The sequence below is a fragment of the Lagopus leucura genome, unplaced genomic scaffold (genome assembly GCF_019238085.1).
Source record: "Lagopus leucura isolate 7727_CA_CO unplaced genomic scaffold, USGS_WTPT01 Super-Scaffold_760, whole genome shotgun sequence".
Classification (NCBI taxonomy): Eukaryota; Metazoa; Chordata; class Aves; order Galliformes; family Phasianidae; genus Lagopus; species Lagopus leucura.
In genome coordinates, this window is record NW_024962257.1 from 13,171,526 (window position 1) to 13,192,507 (window position 20,982).

Genomic DNA, 20,982 nt, shown 5'->3' on the forward strand with positions numbered 1-20,982 from the left:
CCCAGGGCCCACAGCTCCTCTTCCTTTGACACTGTAAACAAGTCGAGTTGCTGCTGCAGAGAATCAGGCTTCGCTGCAGAACCAGTAAATCCTCTTGCTAAATATCAGCCCTTTATTAGGGATTTGCAGAGCACAAATATTTGGCACCAGAGGTTTAAGCTGCTTGTACAGAGTGAGAGACCCTTTCAGAGGAGAGGCCAGCTCATCTCCTTGGCAGCTGGTTTGGATAAAGCAGGCATCTTCCCTCCTCCATTAACCCCCTCTGGGGGTTCTGCATTTCTTAGGACAGTGATTTTTTGTATTTTAAGGTGCATGGTGCATTGAGGCACGGATTGCTGTCGGCCCAGAGCACAGCAGCACACTGTGGGGTTCCTAAGCACTCTTACTGTGTGGCTGTTATTGCTGCGGAGGTGTTTGAGAGCCTGATTCTCAAGGCACCTTGCAAGGCTTTGAGGCCAAACTTAGCTGAGATATCAAGTCAGCTGTGAGCTTCACTTTGACTCCTGCTATGGATGTTTAGCAGCTAGCTAACCTGTCTGGTAATTTAGGTTGGATTTTGAATGATAACCTCATTAATTCTTAGTGTGCTTTGGGTTCAGGATTAGGCAAGGCAATTATCTTCCTAATGATAAACAGTGTCTGCTGAGAAACTGGAGTCCTCACCTCCTCCCTTACATGCAGGGTGGATGGATGCCCCATCCCTGGATACACTTGAGGCCAGGCTGGATGTGGCTCTGGGCAGCCTGGGCTGCTGGTTGGCAACCCTGCACATAGCAGGGGGTTGGAACTGGATGATCACTGTGGTCCTTTTCAATCCAGGCCGTTCTATGATTCTATGATAAAGAGATGCGGAGGCAGAAAAGATCAGGAGAAGCTGGGAGGACCCTATGCATAAAGAAAACCAGGCAGAGTTTGTCTAGAGACGTGGGGAAATAAACCAGGTCACCTCGAGTCGCTCGCTAACCTCTCTGCCTTGCAGCTACTCCACTGAATCAGGAATCCAGAGCATTTCTATAGCAAAGTCCTCTGGCTTAGGGCTGACGGTCAGTGGTGGAGCCAACAGGCCTGATGGTCCCATGGTTTATGTCCAAGAACTTACACCAGATGGTGACTGCTACAAGGTAAGTCAGTGTAGGAACCCTCAGTGCCTTTGAATGACGACTTCTAGAAGCTCCAGCTGTTCTGAAACAGAGGGATGAATAATGCATGGCACGGATTAATGGAGATTTGTATTGCAGGAGAAGGAGTTGGGCAGAGGGACATTCTTTCCCAGTGCTCTTTCTCTTTGTTTAGGACGGTCGGCTCCGACCCGGTGACCAACTCATTGCTATCAACAGAGATTCTTTGGTGGGCAGCACACTGGAAGAGGCCAGAAAAATTATTGCAAAAGCCAAATTCAGGTAGGCATGCAGTACATCTCCTGTTATCATCACAGTGTAACAGTCTTGGGGAGAAACACTTAATGTCCTGCCAACCTTTGGCGTCAGGAAGCAGGATGCTCTTTTTGTTTGAATGGCACTTCAAGGTTGCTGTGATACAAAGAAATGTTGACAGCCTGGACCACCCAAAGTGTAACACAGACCCTGCCAGTGCAATATCCCCCATCACTGCCCAACAGGGTTGCTCTATAGAACTTCAGCCCCAGCAAACAACCCAGCTGGTGGAGATTCCACCACACTGGTGTGGATTCCATTGGCTTAAGTGAGATTGGCCTGGAGAAAGAAACACGGGCACAAAAGTTCTACAAATTTCAGCCGTACTTTATTCATTCTTGAAATATTCTCTGTTGTTCGTTTCAGACATGAGGGAAACACAGAAGTGGCCTTTATTCCTGGAAGGGGACGGTTACATCCCGGACTGTCAGCTCATAACAGCATCCCATTGCCACCACCGAAGGCTGTGGGAAATGGGCTGAGCTCCTGCAGACTGAAGGTCCACGTGAGGTCCCCAGAGGTAGGCTGAACATTCAGGTCTGAGACCACAGACCACAGTCCTGTGATCTGCCTTTCATCAAAAAGGCCCCTTTTTTGGGGACGTTATACTATTATTTCTGGACTGTGCACAGCCTGTAGCGTTGGCGTATACGGCTCTGTTTTGCAATCGGGTATTTTAAACCTGAAATATTGTGTCTTCTGTCTTGGGTTTAGGGCAAATGACAGGAGCTTTGTCTCCAGAGCCTCCATCCTGTTTCAGGAGTCTCAGGTTTAAAAAACAATACGACCTGGATAGCAACCTGCATCTCATTCCCCAGCAGCCATAGGGCTGGAAGGGATTACGAGAGTCGGTTTGATCTAGTTTCCTTCCTAAGGCAGCAACAACTCTTTGTTCTTAAAGACCTCTGATGAGGATGAACCTGTAGCATTCCTAAGCAGCCCATGTCTACTCCTTGCCAGCCTAATGATAAGACAGGCTCACGCTTCCTTGCTCTCTGCTGTGTTTGCAGAGGTGAGGGCTGGAGCTGTGCACAGTGATACAGGATTGAAACATGCAACCCCCACGATAATTTAGGCCTGTGGCTGGGCTGTGTGCAGTTAGCATTCCTTTCCTGGATTGTTGCAATGCCTGGTGTGTCGCCCGCCCTTTTCCACCTCTAATGCCATAAGAGAAGACTGGATGGTGTTTCCTTTTGTATGAGCATCATTCCCAAAAGGTTCTCTTTTCCGGACCCTGTGGAGACACAGACTTGCAAGAATGCCAAGCACATGTTGCCTTTGGCTGTGCCAAGCTGCAGACTTGCTTATGAAAGCCAGCCTTAGCCTAAATATACACAGCTGAGTAGTATGGAGAGATCCTTTATCATTCAGCTTGTGTAATTCTCTGTGTATGTGAAAATAAACTGCTGGCTGGAATTAAATTTCTCCTTTCCTCACTTTGTTGCTAAAAGATGGAACTCCTAATGAAGTCTCAGCTCAGCTGGGCTGTGGCTCCTTTCCCTTCATCCTCAGGCTTCAGCCCACAAGCTGCTACTTGAGAAAGGGTGGGCACACATCTCTGCTTCCTGTCACATCGGTCTGAGTTATGTTTGGGGTGAGCACAGTCAGAATGAGGACCTCACTGGTGTCCTGAGTGCAGAGGCTTAGGGAGAACCCCTACAGAGAAAGCTCAGCAGGCCAAATTCATCCTCAGCTCTCAATTGCAGTTAGAGAAACGATGAACTCACATTTTCTGTGTGCAGATACTTTGGGATGGCTCAGGGACAGCTGGGTTGCTCTCTCCTGAGCTCCTCTGCTCTCTGTTTACACCACCAGATTATGCTCAGCGATTTTCTATGCCTTCTTTGTCTTCTTTTTCTAGAGTAGACATGAAAACCATTTTCCTGTGCCTTCTTTGTCACCAGATATCTGCCCACCAGAGCTCACTGTCTCAGGTAAGAGTCCTGCTCCTCATTGGGTCTGCGCTGGTCCCAAGCACAGCTGTGGCTCCTCGGTGCTGAGGACAATGAGATTCATTTCTACAGCAATAATTATATTGCTGTAGTGGAATCTGATGTTGTGATAATGACACTCATCCCAATAGGACATAGGGAAGGTGGTTATGCCCATATTGATTTATTATCCACAATAGCAAAAGTCTTTTCTAAGAGGTTTGGAGGAGTGCTGTCTCCTACAGGCAACAGAAGACACCGCTTGTCCCATGGGTTTGTTTGCAGCAGCACCTTTGCCCAGGTGAAAAAGATCCTTGCAGGCAGCATTCCCTTCTGATGGGAATGAACAAAGAGTTGATACATGGAGACACAGCACAGCAAAAAGGCAAGTTCCACAAAGTTGCACTGCAGATGGCAGTCCCAGACACTGTGCAGGCATTCAGGTTGCTCTCAGGTGTTCAAATCAAAGTTGCTTCTAGATGAGAGTGTCAGGTTTCTCTTATGTCCAAGCTTTATTTTTGCTTACTTTGTCATGCTCTCCATGCTCTGAGCCCTCTGTGAGCTGGTAACCTGGTGGCACAGCCCCACGCTGTCCCCAGGGGGCTGGCAGTGGGGGGCTGAGCTCAGATCCCCATGCAGATTCACCTTTCCGTAAAGGAATAACAGGAAAGCTCAAATGATTCTGGGTCTGGGGAGATTACTTTCACAAGATCCCATATATTCTTGTGGTTCAGAGGTTACTTCTGCCCGGAAAGGTGGGCTTTGTTACCATGGCAGTGAGTCCCCAGCAGGCACAATCTTGGTTTCAGAGAGGCTTTTGTGTGGCCACAACCAGCAGGCATTGCTTTCAGTGATGGGGAGAAAACCCCCCCAGGCCATGGAGGCAATCCAGCAAAATAGCAATGACCTAATTGCTTCCTGCCTTAGCTGGGGGATTTTATTACACACGTTTGCTTCATGCCGAGTGCCGGGAAGGCTTTGTGTTGGTGTTGTCACCCATGAAAGCAGACAAGTGGCTTTGAAAGAGCAGCAAGCCATGCTCAGAGCCCAGGACAGGACTGCCTGGAGGTGGGAGACCAGCAGACGCCCTGGATATCCGCATGTCCAGAGCTGACAGCAGAGCCTCGCTGAGCTAATCCTGATCAGCCATGCTCAGAGGTAACAGCTCTGCCCTTGAACTTGGGGAGTGAAGTGCAGGTGGCCAATCCCCATGTGTTACATCTTCCTGCTTCCCAGCTGCTGCCATTAGCAGAGCAGATGAATCCTGGGATTAGGATGAGGGGCGTGTGCCTGTCGGGCATCACTGAAGGGCTGGGCCAGGGATGGGAGCCCAGGCTGTAAAGCAGATCTCAGGCAGGAAAGAAGAATTGGTCCTTGGGAGAATCCTGTGCTGCTGGCACGATGAGGGATTGCCATGCTGTAGGATGAGCAGAGCCACCCTGAGCTTCTCCCAGGGTTAATTGTGGGGGTTTCCCCCAGGGATGGAGAAGCACAAGTGCCATGGCAGTGTTACCTGGGCCCTGTATCACTACTGTGCTTTGGTAACGGCACCTGCAGGGAGCAGCCAGCTGTCAGCAGAGGGTTCTCTCCAACTTGAGATAGCTCCAACCTGCACAGCTGCTGCCCTTTCTCCTCTCACAGGAACATTTCAGCTGCAGTGCATGCAGCTCCCACCCCAACATCCTGCCTGGGCAGCCTGGGAAAGGAGCCCAAGGCTTTTTGCAGTCTTGGGGAGAGAAGAAGTCTTGCATTGGTATTTTCCCACATTGCTTAATCCCATGAGAGTTGTGAAAAGCCAAGGCTTCCAATCATACAACTTTGCTCCTTAGCTTTTGGTTTTGCTTAACCAATTAGCCTAGACAAGATCCAGGTAGATTTATTTCTTCTTTTAATTACAGACCCCAGGAATCCAAAAACTTATGGCTGGAAAGTTCCTCAGTGGCATTTTGGCAGTCTGTGGTCCTCAGGTAGAGCATCCAGTTTTAAACCATGAGGAAGCCCACATTTAGTAGGGGTTTGCCATCCCCCCCCAGTGCCTGGGACCACATTTAACAAATCCTGCTCTTCAGTTGTGTTCTGCTGCATGCACATTCTACTTTATATAACCTGAACGGTGCTTTGCAGGCATTTCTTTCCTCTACCCAAGCCCCCTTCCATTAACATTTCCCCTTGGTGTTTCAGCACCCTGCTCAGCCCCCAGCCTGAGAGCAGCCACGGGCTCCAAACCCAAAGTAGCACTGGATCCCCACATTCGCCTCAAGGATGGCAAGCTGGAGCTGGTGAGTGCATGGTTCCAAAGTGACATCTCCTCCCTGTCCTCCTGGGGTGCTCTGTGCAGAAAAACACCCATGGATGTGCCACCAGTCCCTCCCTATGCTGAATACTAATTAAGGGTGGGTGGGTGATCTGCACGCTGCCTGGGATGCTGCTGCAGGAATCTGGCCCTGAGCTGAGAGCAGACGCAGCAAAACTTGGTGCTGAGCTGGGAATGGTTTGAGAGCTTTCCATTTTGCATTGATATTGCATGGGAGGACTGCACCAGGTGTTAGCATTGAGGTCACTGTGTCACTTGCTTTCCAGAGGGATTAAAAATGGCAAAACGGAATAGAAATGATCGTAGGGAATCAGCCTGGCTGTTTGCACAGAATAAAGCTGCTGTGCCTCATCAGTGCTCTAAGCAGCACACACCATCCTGCACAAAGCAGGGGCTGCTGCAGCCTTAGTCCCCTCTGCTCTCACCTGAACCCCCCAGGGACAGCAGCAGCCCAGGTACACGGAGCTCAAAGTGCTGATTTCCATGGTGCCATTGCTCTGCTCACGTGCTGCAATTAATCAATCCGATCATTACTGAAGATTCTGGAAAAGCCCTGCATCTCGACTCTTCAGTTGAGTTTGCTGGAGGTTGTGTCCAGCTTTAGGAGCTGCAAAGGGAGAGCAGGGAGCACTGAGCATCCCAGCTGCGTGCCCAGAGGGGCTGGAAGAACTTTGGTTCTTCTTGGCCCCCTCCCAGTGCTGCACGCAGCCCCAGAGCCCCCAGCAATTCCTTCCCTCGGCTGTCTGTCGCTGTCTGTCGTGAAGGCCGTGCTCCCTGCTCTGGTTTTGGGGTGCATGTACTTCTTTTTCCCCTCCGGGCCCTGCTTTTTTAGGAGCAGTGCGGGAGCGCTCAGCAGTGCGGGGCTCCGGCGAACATCTGCTGCCACCGCCCGGCAGCGCGGAGCTCCTGCCCGCAAACGGGCTGCTGAGTTACCCTAAACCCGCAGTTCTCCTCCTCTCCCTTCTTCTCTTCTAGTCCCTATCCTATCCTATCCTCTGCCCTCCATCCCCTGTCCTATCCCCTATTCTCTCTCCCATCCCATCCTCTATCCTATCCCTTATCCTCTATCCTCTATTCTGTCCTATTCTTCTATGCTCTATCCCTTCCTATCATCTATCCTATCCCCTATTCTCTCTCCCATCCCACCATATCCCATCCCATTCCATCCCATCCTCTATCCTATCCCTTATCCTCTATTCTGTCCTATTCTATGCTCTCCTTTCCTCTATCCTATCCCCTATTCTCTCCTCATCCCATTCCATCCTAATCTTTATCCTCTGTCCTCTGTTCTGTCCTATCCTATCCTCTATCCTACCCTCTGTCCTACCCTCTAACCCCTATCCTCTCCCCCAACCCATCCCATTCTATCCCATTCCATACTCAATCCTCTCCCCTATCCCCTTTTCCTCCATCCCATCCTCTCCTCTATCCCACCTCCTGTTCTCTGAGACAGGGATTTAGGATTGCCCCGGCCTTGCCTATAAACCAGACTCTACAACGCGAGGAGCTCGGGTGCTTGGCATCCCCTTCCAGAATCCATTGCTGGAAGAGCTGGCTGCTGTAGCTCTGGTAGGGGTGCACACTGTGCACACCAGGACACGGTGGGGGCACCCACGGGGAGTGTTGGACCCTTCAGCAGGAGACAAGGGTGCAGCTTTAACTTCAATCCCAGCTCATTCCCAGCTTCTCAATTGAGCTGGAATTTGTCTTTTAAAGCCTTTTAGTCGTTGCCTCTGGCACCAAAGTGGTGTTTGCACAGGTTTAGCCACCTCTGTGCAGTGCCCAGGGCTTGGGTTGATAAATATCTGCAGGAGCATCCTCGTAATGAGAGCAATAGGTGCAGTGAAGAGGGAAAGTATTTGAATGTCTCCTCTTGCCTCAGGAAATATGCTGTGAATAGTTTTTATCCTCTCAATCCCAAGCACGGTTCAGGCTGCAAGAGAAAGAACTCCAAGCATTTAATAAAGCTCCTGCCCATTAAATAGCTGCAAATCTGTTTGCCATCTGCATAAAATGCTCTTGGAGAGTCGTGAATATATCTCCTGGAACAGGCATTGCTGTGCAGCTGTAGGAAAGGAGAGACTGGAAATCCAGCCCAACCCTGCTCCTGCAGCAGCTGGTGCCTGGAGCCACTTCCAGGAGAAACCCAGCACCGTGTGCTCCCAGCACATGTTTCAAACCATTCTTTCTATTTAGTATTTTTCTATTAAGTGCTTGCTGCTCCTGAGGCAGGTTCTGCAGTACCTCGGCCTGGAGGTGACAGAGGAGAAGAAGAGGCAGCTGCGGCAGAGCCTGACCACAGACTCGCAGGGGACGGTGGCCTATGGAGGTGAGCAGGCAGCTCCCCGTGGGCTTTTAGTGTCTGTGCAGCCTTGGTGATGGCTGAAAGAGGAGAGAAACAGCTGTTGGAAGGCAGCAGGCTGGGCAGAAACACTCATTTGAGCCCTGATGTAGCCTGAAAGCAGTTATAATGAGTAGCAGACACCAAAGGTGCCTCCTCCCCACTGCACCTGACTGCAGACCAAATCTTGGTGTTCACACCCATCAATACGATGCTCCTCCCAAGTGCTGAAGCCATCAATCTGGATTGCATTGCTTAGGCTGGAGGAACACCAGCAGGCATGTGGATGATGTGGGGCAGGGAAATGCTGCTTTGGGTTCAAATGTTTGGAACTCTGAGAACCACGGTGTTCCAACAGATGATTCTAAATTATAATTATATATATATTCAGGATATGTATTTTTATAAGTGTTTCTAAACCCGCTCTTGGCAGCCAATGGGTTTCCCCAAGCTCTTGCATTTGTCTCCTGCCTTTTTGCCTCAGATCTCCTCCAAGCACTCAGGGATGTGATGCAGGACGAGCTGGATGAGGCTGGCCTGGACTCCAGCTCTGTGCTCTTCACGCAGCATGAGGTGGCCAGCCTGCTGGATACGTCAGCGTTCCACTCCCCGGTCAGTGCGTGTCCTTCAGCCCTGCTCCTGAGGAGCTGATGTGAGGTTGTGCAGGGCTGGGTGTGGAAGATTTCGGTCGGGTATTAGGAGGATATTCTTGGCCTAGAGGGTGGTGAGATGCTGGCACTGCTGACCAGAAAGCTGTGGGTGCCCCATTCCTGGAGGTGTCCATGGCCATGGATGAGGACCTGAGCAGCCTAATCTATGGGAGGTGAACGTGCCCATGGCAGGGAATGGGGCTGGATGGGCTGTAAGGTCCTTTCCAACCCAAACTGTACCGTGGTTCTTTAGCATGGAAAGGAGAAGGCTCCAGGGAGACCTCACTGTGGCCTTCCAATAATTGAAGGGAGCGTATAAACAGCAGGGGGAATGGCTGTTTAAATGGGTGGGTAGTGATAGGACAAGGGGGAATGGTTTTAAACTGAGACAGGGGAGGTTTAGGTTGGATACGAGGAGGAAGTTTTTCCCCCAGAGGGTGGTGAGGCACTGGAACAGGTTGCCCAAGGAGGCTGTGGATGCCCCATCCCTGCAGGCATTCAAGGCCAGGCTGGATGTGGCTCTGGGCAGCCTGGGCTGCTGGTTGGAGACCTGCACACAGCAGGGAGTTGGAGCTGGGTGATCATTGTGCTCCTTTGCAACCCAGGGCATTCTGTGATTCTGTGATCAAATTCCATGAAACTGTGTAGCAGGCTCATCTCTTTTAATAAAGAAACAACAGCTCCTATGGGGTGATGTGAAAGCAGCAGCCTGTGTCAGTCGTAGTGATGCAGAAGGAAAACCAGCCTTAATTAATGCATTCCAACTCATTTTGCTTGGCTCAAAATGAAAATTCACTGTAGAACAGCTACTCTGTGTCTGTCAGGGATCAGAGACTCAAATACTGGGATGGAGGGGAAGCCTTCAGTTGAATTATTTAGTGTTCCTTTTGATCTTCTTCCTACAAATGTCATCTCCTTTTCCAAATTAGTTCGATTTATAGCTATTCTAGGGGTGGAAAGCAATGCACCTGCAACACAACTTGCTGGTTTTGATCGAGCGGTGCCTAAAGCTGCCTGTCCTCTGCCCTCTGCCTGCAGACCCTTGACTCGCTCAGCTGTAATGGCAATGAGGAGATGGAGCAGCTGCAGCTGGAGATGACCGACCTGCGGCAAGAAGTCCGAAGGCTGAAGGTGGGACCTCTCCTCCATATAGACCCCAAACACTCTCCTCTCCTCTCCTATCCTCTCCTCTCCTCTCCTCCTAAAAGACCAGGATCCCTTTTAGAGGATGTCCTACCACTTGCTGCTTCTAATCTGGTGAAAATATTTCCCTTAGTCTCTCCTGAAAGAGGTGGAGAACAGTAAGAAGTCAATGGAAGATGAGCTCCAGAGGCTGAACCAGGTGAGTGAAGAGCTGGCTCATTGAATGTGGAACAAAATGTTGGGGTTTTTTTTCTTCTTTTCTTCTTTATTCTTTTTAACATAAGCACCCTCAGGTTGTCCCTGACCCAGAAGGGGGATGCAGTGCATTCACATTGCTTCTCACTGCTTCCAGAAAGCCCTGGGCTTCCTTTCGGAGAACCGGACGCTGCACAGCAAGCTGCAGATGGCCGAGGTGGTGCAGAGACAGGCACACAGTGCAGAGCAGGACTATGAGGAAGTGATCCACTTGCTGGAAGCTGAAATTGCAGAACTGAAGATGCAGCTGGCAGGGAAGAAAGCAAAACACGCCTCTGAGATAGAGGTAATGAAACTCCTGAGCCTGGGAATACAGACGCACACAGACAGGACTGAACAACACTCCAGATCCTTCTCTGGAGGTTCCACCCCCTCCTTATAAAGGAGAAAATCATGGTAGCATATGTACATTACTTGCTGTATTCTACAAGGCCAGCGCTGCCTCTGGGTGTGCACTGTTTTCTGTACCGTTCCCACTGTCCATTCCAAGAGAACTGTGGCTTTCTCTTTATAGCAAATGCCATAAGCTGGCATTTCCAAAAGCTGGGGCTGGAGTGTCCTCATCACCTTTCTCTCTTGGACAGGAGGACATCCTGGAGCTGAAAAGACAGCTGTCCCTGGCTGATGGCCAGTTACGGAAATCCGAAGTCTCACGGAAGCGCCTGGAGATCTGCAATAGGAAACTGCTCCTGTTTGTGCAGGTGATGTGCTGAGCTGCCACCAGCACTGCTGGCATCACTGTGGCCTCTTCCTTTATGAGGGATTTTGCAAGTCCAACTAATTTCCTGGTCCATAAGCAAGAGGCTGTTTTATTCCTTCTGCTTCTAACAAGGCGCTGCGTGTTGGTTAGGAGAAGCTGAGCAGTGAGCTCAAAGATGCTCATGTACCCACAAGCTCTGTGATGGCGTGGGGCAGATGATGGAGCCTGGCCCATCACACGTGTCCCCTGGCATGATAGTCAGAATCATTTTGCATTTTGGCCTTAGCTTTGTGTAAAACACATTGGTTGCTTCTATGCACAGCAAGCATGAATTTGAGGAGCAGTTTTACTCTTCCAGAGCTTTCTTTTAATTGTCTGTTCTTCCAATTCATTGCCTGTGGTGGGAATACAGGCTTGTGTAGCTAGTAAACCAGCCAGCATGGGAAGCATTAGGACTTCCAAATGCTACAGCTAGCAATAATTTGTCCCTGGAGCTCTTGAAATCAGCAGTGGAGAGAAAGGAAGTGAATGGTTTTAAACTGAGACAGGGGAGGTTTAGGTTGGATATTAGGAGGAAGTTTTTCACCCAGAGGTGGTGAGGCACTGGCACAGGTTGCCCAAGGAGGCTGTGGATGCCCCATCCCTGCAGGCATTTGAGGCCAGGCTGGATGTGGCTCTGGGCAGCCTGGGCTGCTGGTTGGCGACCTGCACACAGCAGGGGTTGGAGCTGGATGAGCACTGTGCTCCTTTGCAACCCAGGGCATTGTAGGATTCTATGAATTTAAACACCTCTGGATGTGCAGCACCAGAAGCTGGGCTGTGTGAAGTTTCAGGCTGGACTTTGCAAGCGGGTTTGGCTTGGACCAAGGGACAAAAATCACAGGATTTAATCTCCAGGGCCAAAATGTCTCCTTGTTATACATCCCTCAGTAGTATTTGAGCATTCGTTAACCACAGGGAGAAATTACACGTGTAGGTACCATTCAGAAAGCAGGGATTGTTTGGTAGTGATGATCGTGGGCTTGCTGAAATGTAGGCTGCCAAGCCACTCTTTGGGAGAGTATTTTTATGTTGCGTTCAGTATACTTTATCTGCTGGCATTAAAATGCATAATTTAGAAGTGTCTGTGTATTTGCATGGGCTGTGAATGCCTGTGCTGCAAAAGGCCTTGAGATATTTGCTTCAAGGGCAATGAATAAGCAGAAGCTGATTACTGTCATATTAAATCTGATCAGCAGCAGAAGCCCATGGGGTTTGTTCTCAGGAATTATTCGTCCCTACAAGTCTGAAACCTTTAATTTTGTTTTGTTTTTGTTTTATGGCAGAACGTTCACAAGGTCCTGAGCACACCCAGTCACTTACAGGATGAGAAAAGGTAGGAGATGGCTTCTGGGAACTGCAAACCAGGAACATTTCATTTTCTGACCTTTCTCAGGGGAAGGTGATTCGCACAGAACCGACCTGTGCTGTCACTTTGGGAAGGAAACCATTGGGAAATGATGCTGTGGGGGCTGCAGATGAGTTGGTACTTTAGGGGCAGCTGGCCTCTGTTTTGGGGGGAAATGAGTAGGTGAAGCACTCCTGTGGTTAAGCTGCTCCTGTTAGCACAGCCCCTTAGCAAGTTGTTTGAGTGAAGCAGAGTTGTGACTCACCTGCTTTTCCTAATATAAATCACTATTTGGCTTTAGGGCCATGTAGTTCTCTGTCAGCAGCTGTGGAAGCTGATAGAGTGAGTGGAAGCAAAAAGCAAACATGACTCTTGACTTCAGGAATGGTTGCAGAAAGGAAGGTCAGGGCTCCTCTAACCCTTGTATCAGAATTCTATTATGGGAAGTCAGGTCGTGTTTTGCTTTCTTTTGTTTTAAATCAGCTCACCTGTTTAAAGGTTACGATCCTGTTGGCAATAACAGCCCCTTAAAGAAGGCTGATTTGTAAGAGTGATGGTAAGGGGAAACAGTTCTTTAAAATGGTGAGGTTTTCAAGATGGTCATTTCTACAGTAATGAAGGAAAATAAGGTTTTGAGGAATTCAAAACAAAATGGAAATTCTAACAAAGTACTTTGTTGGTATATCCTAAATCTCTATCCGTAACAATACAAGCAAATCTGAAAGGGATTCCTGTACTGCTGAAGTGAAGGGGCAGTGCCCTCTGAATGCAGTCACATAGGGTGTCCTTCAGAAGAAGCTGGCCAGGGTTGTCAATGATTGTTCCATGATAGAAGTATTGATGGCACTTTCCGTATTTGTAAGAGTCAACAGTGAAACAGAAGAGGATAAAACAAAGGCAGTCTCAGATACATCTCTTCCATCTTCAGATCTTGTTGACCTTTTGCTATCAGAAGCTAAAGAGCTGCTAGCACCAATGCTCTCCAACAAGGATGGTAAGCACTCAGCTGACTGGAGAAACCCAAATCCAAGCAAGTCTCAATGATGTTAATTGTTAGCATTAATTACACTTTCCACCACTTGTTTGCTGTACCAGCTAAGTCTCCCTTGAATGTTCCTGATTCTTTCATGCTGACTGAGATGTAATTGCCCTCTATATACCCATATGATTTGTAGATGGATCTGGCAATCAGGCTTGTGGTCTAAAGAGTCAGAGAGTGTGGCTTGTGCCCAGGACAACAGAAAAGATACTTGTCCTGCAAAGAAACCAGGAGTAAGGAGGATGGTTTCATAGAATCACAGTAACGCTCTGAAAGGAAGTACTTGAGATAAGCAGTCAAATCTCCTGTTCCAGGAAGGACCAACACACCAGACCAGATCTGCAGTGCTTTCAGCCAACTGCATCTTGAACACGTCCAAAAATGGAGGTCTGCAGCCTCCCTGGAGAATGTCTTCCCGAGCTGCATTGTGCTCCATGCAGAAAAAGATTTTCCTAATGTCTAGTCTGAACTCCCCAAGGTGCAATCTTTGGCTGTTGCCCCTAGTTGTGTTGTCTGCCACTGCCAACAAGAGTTTGGCTTCAATGTCTTTGTAATTACCCTTGAAGTAGGAGTGAGCGCTGTGGGATTGCTTTTCAGCCTCCTCTTTGCCAGGCTAAATAAGTTCATCTCCCTCAGCCCTCCTTGAGCTCCCCTTGCAGGTTCTCAGCCCCAGGGCTGCTTTTGCTGAATTTTATCCAGCTTCTCAGCAGCTTTGAACTGGGAACCAAAACCTTCATTCACCATCCTGGCATGAGTGCAGCAGTGCTGAGTAGAGGGGAAGAGTAATCTCCCTGTTTCCTTGGTATACAAGTCTGGCAACCTGGGCTCTTCTCCACTCTCAGTGGGCTGCAAAAGGGAGAAAATCATTCACCAAGCATCTGAATTAACTTTCCAGCCTGAGGTTCTCAGCTGTGATCCATAGACGCTTCTTAGCAGCAGTTATTTGACCCTACTTGTCTCTTTCCATGCAAAAGATGAGCTTCTAATCCTGTTGTCACGATCAGGTGAGCATACAGCCCCAAATGTGTGCCCATTCCTTGCTCTTTGATGCCATTCACCAACTGGGCACACTGCCACAGCCTTTCCTGCGCTGCACTCCAGCATTGCCTCCTCTCAGAGCCCAGGATGCAAGGAAAACAATGGTAGCCTTTGAGAAGCACTCGAAAAAATGAGCATGTCAGCATTTCCAGAGTGCCTGCGTCATTTATGTGTGTGTTACCACGATGTAGCACTGTTACTTGTGTTGGGCATCCTTTCCAACCCTTTGCTTATTCTTGGTTTTACACTTCCAGCTTCGCCGTGTGACAGGGACCAGTGCCTGCCTGCTGAAGGGCTCCCAAACTACAAGGAGTAGGTATCAAAATCTATCTTGCTGTGTACATTTTACATCATAACTCCTATCTTTTCAAATTTTTTCCTTGACAACTTTGAACCAGATCATGTGACAGAGATCTTCATGTGGTTGTAAGAGAGAAGGAAGTCCTCTGCTAGACAGCAAGAGCCTTCTCACCCAGCACAGCAAAGTATGGGGTGAATTCCTGGATCTAAAATGCACTTTTTCCTTCAGGCCAGATGGAAAATCATGGCTCTGTGGCACTTTTTAGACCACTGTGAGCTCTGAGCATGGGAAAAATCCTCACTGAATGCATGAAGCTGTTACACCATGGAGTTATGGTGTGCTGAAGTTCCAGCCAAGGATCATAGGACGTGTGTGGCTCTGTTTGGATCTTCAGTGTTCTAAGAGTTTCCCTGAAAACTCTGAAGTGAATGACATCTAACAGAGCCACGTCCTGAAGACATCTGCTGATAGAGCATGTTTTTGAGACCTGAATGTCTGTGTCAACTGTATTAACTGATCACCTCAAATGAACCTTAGAGTCTGCCAGCATGGAGGCAGTTAGGTACAAAGTAGGAGTTTGCAATCCACGATTTTGAGGTTAGGAAAATCATTTTCAGACAAAGCAGATAGCCAGCACAATCAGCCACGTGAGATCCACTGCCTCCCCTTTTCCCTAGTCAGTAGCAAGTCGTAGCAACACAGAACCATCTGTGTCGGAAAAGACCTCTGAGATCATGAAGTCCAACCCATCCCACCTTGCCCAATAATTGTGTCCTTCAGTGCCACAACCCCACAGTTCTTGAACATCTCAAGGTATGGTGACTCCCTGGGCAGCCTGTGCCAATGCCTCACCACTCTTTCAGAGAGCAATTTTGTCCTACTATCCAACCTGAATCTCTCCTCACGCAACGCAGAGCCACCACCTCTCATCCTAAAGTCTTCATCCAATCTTTTGTATCCTTCACCCGAGTTACAAAAAACACTTTTTCGTTTCAGCCATCTCCATCAGAAGACCACGTGGCCTCCTCCTCCAAGCCAGAACAAGGGTGACCAGCTGCAGTCACCGAGCCCAACCAAGGAGCTGCCTGCAAAGCCAACATAAACCTCCCGCGAGCAGCTCACGCTCAGAACTGCGACCGCTCATAATGCAGCTGCTGTGCTGGGAGATGGCAAGGACACACAGCAGGAGCTTCAGCTTCCAGGCAGCCCAGAGAAAGAAATAAACTTTCTAAAGCGAGACTGATTCCTCCTGACTGCTACCCAAGACTTTTTCAGCAGCCTCCCCTGCGCGTCTACCTCTGAGCTATCGTACAAGGCTATCTGCTCTTGGTTTTGCAGCTTTATAGGAAAACTATTCTGAAGAGGTTACACAAGCCTGGATTTCACTGGCAGCCTTTTAGAGCTTGGATCCTGGGTAGTAAGAGGAGCACTGACTTACTTAAGGGACTCAGATTCCTTTTGGTATTTCATACAAATAACCAAAGCGCATTTAGTGGCTGTCGTCGATGCAGCTGAATCCGTAGCGTGCTAGCTGTCTCGGGATAGGTACTTCTCTTTTTATTCTTTTTGTATAGCTTAACTCAGCTGCGATGCTTGAAACAGAAGCAGCATCCCAGCAAGCTGCTGGGGATGTCTGTGTGCACCTGGTGCCCATGTGCTGCCGAGCACTGAGTGCTCTCTGCAGAGCCCAGACATAGCAAACACACCTCAATAACAGCCTGCAGAATCACCTGGGAGCTGGATCTGTGTGATGCAAGCTTGCACATGGTTAGCAATGGACGAGGTAGAGATCTGAGGTGAACACTGGCAAATAAAATGAATGCACTGCTCAGCAGGTGCTGGCTTTCTCAGCAGGCTATGCTTGCAGTCACTGTGCCCTGAGACTTTGGGGACAAATATCTCGCTCCACGCCATTTTAACTCCCGTATTTTGGCAGCTGACAGCAAGATACATACAGGAGTGGCAGGCAAATGGGATGCACTCTAGTTGTTACACCAAGTTACAGTTACTTTAGCTTTCCTTTGCGTGGATTCAGGGCATCCTTTATAGCTTACAGTACAGGCCTAGGAGAAATCATGATGGTAACTAATACCTGCTGTACTCACAGATGTCTCTGCACTGCTAAAACAATGAACTGTGTGCTGGAATTTCTCGGATAAAGAACCAGTCTGAAATTTCAATTGAATTTACTTTCATAGCTTGTGACTTTTTTGAATACAACTCTCAGAATGTAAATTAAAAGACTTCTTTTAAAAGGAAACATTGTTCTTTGGACCACTCACAGGAATACAGCCAGGAAGGAGCTGCTTTTAAACAGTATTTATCTTGCTGGTGTGTGCTGTGGTTCACAGCTTGCTCCCTAGCGCTCCTGTTTCAGGAGCAGTTACTGGTGTTTCTTGTGGGTTCAGCCCTAGGGCTTGGTTCCCATCTCACGTTACACAGGCAGGGGAAAGCTGCAATAAGACAGCTAAGATGTGCACAGAGCCGAGCCCAGTCTCGCCAGTTTGGTCTGCCCCGTGTCTGGGAAAGCACCTCCTGTCCCCATGGGGTTTGTGTGGCAGATGCAATCTGCTCACAGCAGCACGTCTTCAGAAGCGTTGGGCTGCAGGCTCTGTTGGAGGGCAATGTCTCCATCCACTGCTCTCCACGGCTGCCAGAGCACAGAACCAACGTGGCTCTGGGAAGGAGCAGCCTGTGTGTCACCACCTGCACCTGAAACTTAATAGCAAAGGAGCGTGCCATGGAACGTGTAAGAGCCAGCAGTGAAAAAAGAGAGGATAAAACGGATGTGGCTTCATCTCTTCCACCTTCAAATCTTGTTGACCTTATTATTAAGGCCTGAAGAGTCTTGTGGCAGTCAATGGGGGTTTTGCTACCGACGCCAATAATGACGGGATTTTCTCAAAGTGTGAGTATGGAACTGAGGGCTGGAGCAGAATAGAGCAGCAGGAGCAGTCCATCCCAGCAGGGCTTGTTTCTGTGCTCTGAAAGAGAGTGCACTCGATGCTCCTTCCATAGCCATGTGTATTTTAATGTCCCCAGAAGAAGATTACACATGAAATATTCGCAGTGGGTCATGGCCTGGCAGAGGTAAGCCTGCCCGAGCCCAACCACAGCACAGCTGGTGCTCACATGTGGCAGAGGTTGGAAACAGTGAGATTCTGACCCAGGGTTGCTGTATTTTGTGTATCCTCAGCTGCATGCCTGCAAAAGAGCAGGGAAGTCATTAACCTTTCACAAAGCCCATGCAATCCAGTGTCCCCAGCTTACTGGCAACCTCTCTGAAAAAGAAACCACACAGGCTCCTATCAGACAGGAGATCCTGGTGTCAGGCTTTGTCTGCTTTCCAAAGCAGCCACATTGCTTGTTTTCCATCATTTTCTTTGAACTCCTCACATTCCATGCGCCATTGCTTCAAGCACAGAAAACTTTCTGTTCTCCTATTAATAGCATTGTTGCCAACTGCTACCTTTCCAGAGAAATGCTGGGAGAGAACATGACTGGAGATGCACTCCTGGAGGTGATGCTGATTTCAGTGACCCAGAATAACAAACCTGTGTCATGCTTTACTCCTAGGTAAGTGGGATCAGGCAGAGCTCAGCATATCGCAGGGTGACAACTTATGAGGGGCAAAAAGGGCAATGTGTGAAGGGACGAAGCACAGCCAGAGCAGTCACAGAATATCTCATTTGAACAGGATGCGTTTTATTTATGCAAGGCCTCTCTGGTATTGTCAGAGAGTCTGGAGTCTGTCTTCATTTGCAGTATCATAGCTTGCTTGTAAGGGAATTGTAAGGGAATCTGCTGCTGTCACAACACTTTGTGTCTGTGTAAGAGAGCCCCGCACACAGCGAAGACAGGGAGTGTCTTTGGCATTTACAAATGAGTCCTGCAGGTCATAGCGAGCTGTTAAAATGTAGATCAATGAGTGTTTCATGAGCCACTGTGGGAGATGAAAGCAGTCCCTGTGAATGGACATAACAGTGTTCGACACACTGCTTGTGTGTAAGCTCACAAAGATGGAATTTGAGGAGTACCAGCAGGGTCAGCTGTTGGCCTGGCAGCTTTGGGGGTCAAATACCCATGTCCTGATGGCTTTATTTTGTGTTTTTCTTACGCAAAGCAGAAGTCCAGTTCCTACCTGTGGGCTGGGATCCCTTGTTCCCTAATGAAATAAACCAAAACTAGGTATGACTGCCTCATTTAACAGCTGCAAGATGGGGAGGTTGGGCAGACAACCACCTCGGCATTATCTTGAAAGGTGAGTGTAGCAGAGAGCCATTAGTACACTATTTATCTGCAGTCTGATGGCTAAGGTAACCGAATCTGCTGTAAGATGTGCCGGACTGGAGCTCATTAGATCTCTTCTTCCATCTCTGTCAGTGATCTCCGCCACCTCACTGCACGACCTTGGCAGGGCGTTCCGTCTCACTTTTGCACCAGAAAAAGAGACTTGCAGCATCAGCTGATGTAAGCAGCACAGGGAAGGCAAAGCACGAGGGACCCGCAGGATATGGGGCCTGCTGGGGAACGGGCTGCTGATCTGTGTCCTCAGTGCAGAAAGCATCAGGATTTTAACTTCTACTGACTCTGAAAGCAGCAGCCCCCACTTCTGCTTAGCTTTTGTCAAGCAGGGCTATGTTAAATGCTAGCTGCAAACTGTGGGAACATATTTTTCTGAGCACTGCTGGGGAGGGCAGTGTGGTTGCAAAGCCTCTTCTTACAGCTCCATGCACGGGCTGGACACGAGCCCACTTCTAGAAAGTAGAAGTGCACTTCTACACTGCTTTAAATATGGCTCTGAAAACCGGGTGAACTTTGCTGCTGAATTTTTAAAGAGACTCTTTAATGTTTAAACGATGCTGATCTTGCAAGGGTTGTTAAACACGTGTGAAAGACAGCTGGGAAGTGACTTGGTGTGACAGTGCAGAAAGAGCTGGGCTGTCTGTGTGATGCTGGTTTGCCATCATCTTCTTGCTGCTGTGTGAGACAGCCCCTGCAGGGCTGACCACTGCCACAGACCTTCTTCAGAGGTCAGATGCTTTTGTAATGAAGGAAACGGGAATAAGAACACCTTGAGCAATCCCTACAACTTCTTTTCCTCTCCTGATTCACCTCTCACTGGAATTGCTGCTGGTTTTTGGGTGTTTTTTTGTGGTTTTTTTTCCAATGTACACCCAAAGATGAAGCAGGGAAGTTGAAGAAAGAGGGAAAAGCCATTGGAAATGGGTGAAGTGGAAGCTGGATGGTGTCTACAGACCAGACGTCCTTCCTGAGGGTTGTACTCATTTCTAACCACAGAGATCAGGTTCCTGTCAGCAGCACTGAACTTCTGTGGAGTGAGAACTTCCTTCTGAACAGCCCCAGTGAGAAAAACTGAGGGCTGAATGCCAGCCCTTGCAGCAAGCATCCCATCCACGTAGGTGATAGAACAGCAAAGTGGAACGGATGGGCTTCAGGGCAGTGGGAATGCCTGCAGAGAGCTTCCTCTGGGTTGGAGAAAAGGTATCCTACCACAACTGCAGTGTTCCAAGGGGAGCTGGTGGCAGGAGACCAAGGCATATTGGAGAAGGGAGATTCTAGTCAGGGCTGCCCAGCAGAGGAAAGGATGGGAAGCTGCTTTCCAAGATACTGACCTGTTTTCTATGAGTAGAACATGTAAGAGCACCGTTATTGAGCCACGAAGTAGGAACAGGTTGGTGCGTCGCAGCAAGAGGGCAGAAATCATGTTTTTGTCTCCTGTTCCCTCTAAGGAAACATAACATTAACAGAGGTGGGAGAGAAACACCATTCCTTTGAGAATGTTACATCCTGAATGGGAAAGGAGAGCATAAAAGCAGGTGTGAAGGCAGATGCAGGGTTTGGATGACTTGGTTTCAGCACCCAGCCATTCGGCACAGCCTGCAGGAGATGTTGGCTGCTCTGGCCATGCAGGATGTGGCTTTCCCAGAGTTTTGCCATTTCAGGGCTCTATGTGTTCTTTACAGAGCAATGGCAGGCTGGCCGGCTTGGTTGGAGGCAGCAAAACGTTTCAGGAAACATTACTGATCAGAAATAGGACCGCAGCTTCCTCAAACGCCTGTCTAGAAGAGGAGATGCTCTACAGCTTGAAGTGATAAGGAGGCAGGAAAGGAAACATGATCTTGCAAAGTGTCAGCTGGTCCCCTGGGAGAATTTGAAAGGAGGTTTTTGAAGGTGTAAAACATTGCCAGGTTGGTCTCTCACATCCCCTTCTCACCTCCCCTTGGTGCCCCGTGCTGCTGCCCACAGGTGCCACCAGCATGGGCAGCTCCTCCTCGGGTGCAGCCACGTAGAACCATGGAATCATAGAATTGCTCAGGTTGAAAAAGACCTCAGCGATCATCGAGTCCAACCAAAACCTGACCATACTACCCTAACTCTAATAACCCACTAAATCATGTCCCTGAGCACCACATCCACGCATTTTTG

The 20,982-nt window shown here is 48.9% G+C and overlaps 1 protein-coding gene across 1 annotated transcript in view; it reads left to right on the forward strand.

Moving 5' to 3' along the window:
- The window catches only part of LOC122176233 (syntaxin-binding protein 4-like), a 28,444-nt gene extending 12,810 nt beyond the window's left edge, over positions 1–15,634 (forward strand). The window contains 15 exon segments of the mRNA XM_042864595.1: positions 980–1,121; positions 1,294–1,400; positions 1,800–1,953; positions 3,295–3,367; positions 5,546–5,643; positions 7,911–8,007; positions 8,504–8,631; positions 9,708–9,800; positions 9,946–10,011; positions 10,165–10,353; positions 10,652–10,768; positions 12,093–12,142; positions 13,018–13,148; positions 14,486–14,543; positions 15,529–15,634. Coding sequence (XP_042720529.1) covers positions 980–1,121; positions 1,294–1,400; positions 1,800–1,953; positions 3,295–3,367; positions 5,546–5,643; positions 7,911–8,007; positions 8,504–8,631; positions 9,708–9,800; positions 9,946–10,011; positions 10,165–10,353; positions 10,652–10,768; positions 12,093–12,142; positions 13,018–13,148; positions 14,486–14,543; positions 15,529–15,634 — 1,609 coding nt within the window.
- Positions 15,635–20,982: the final 5,348 nt, after the last annotated feature.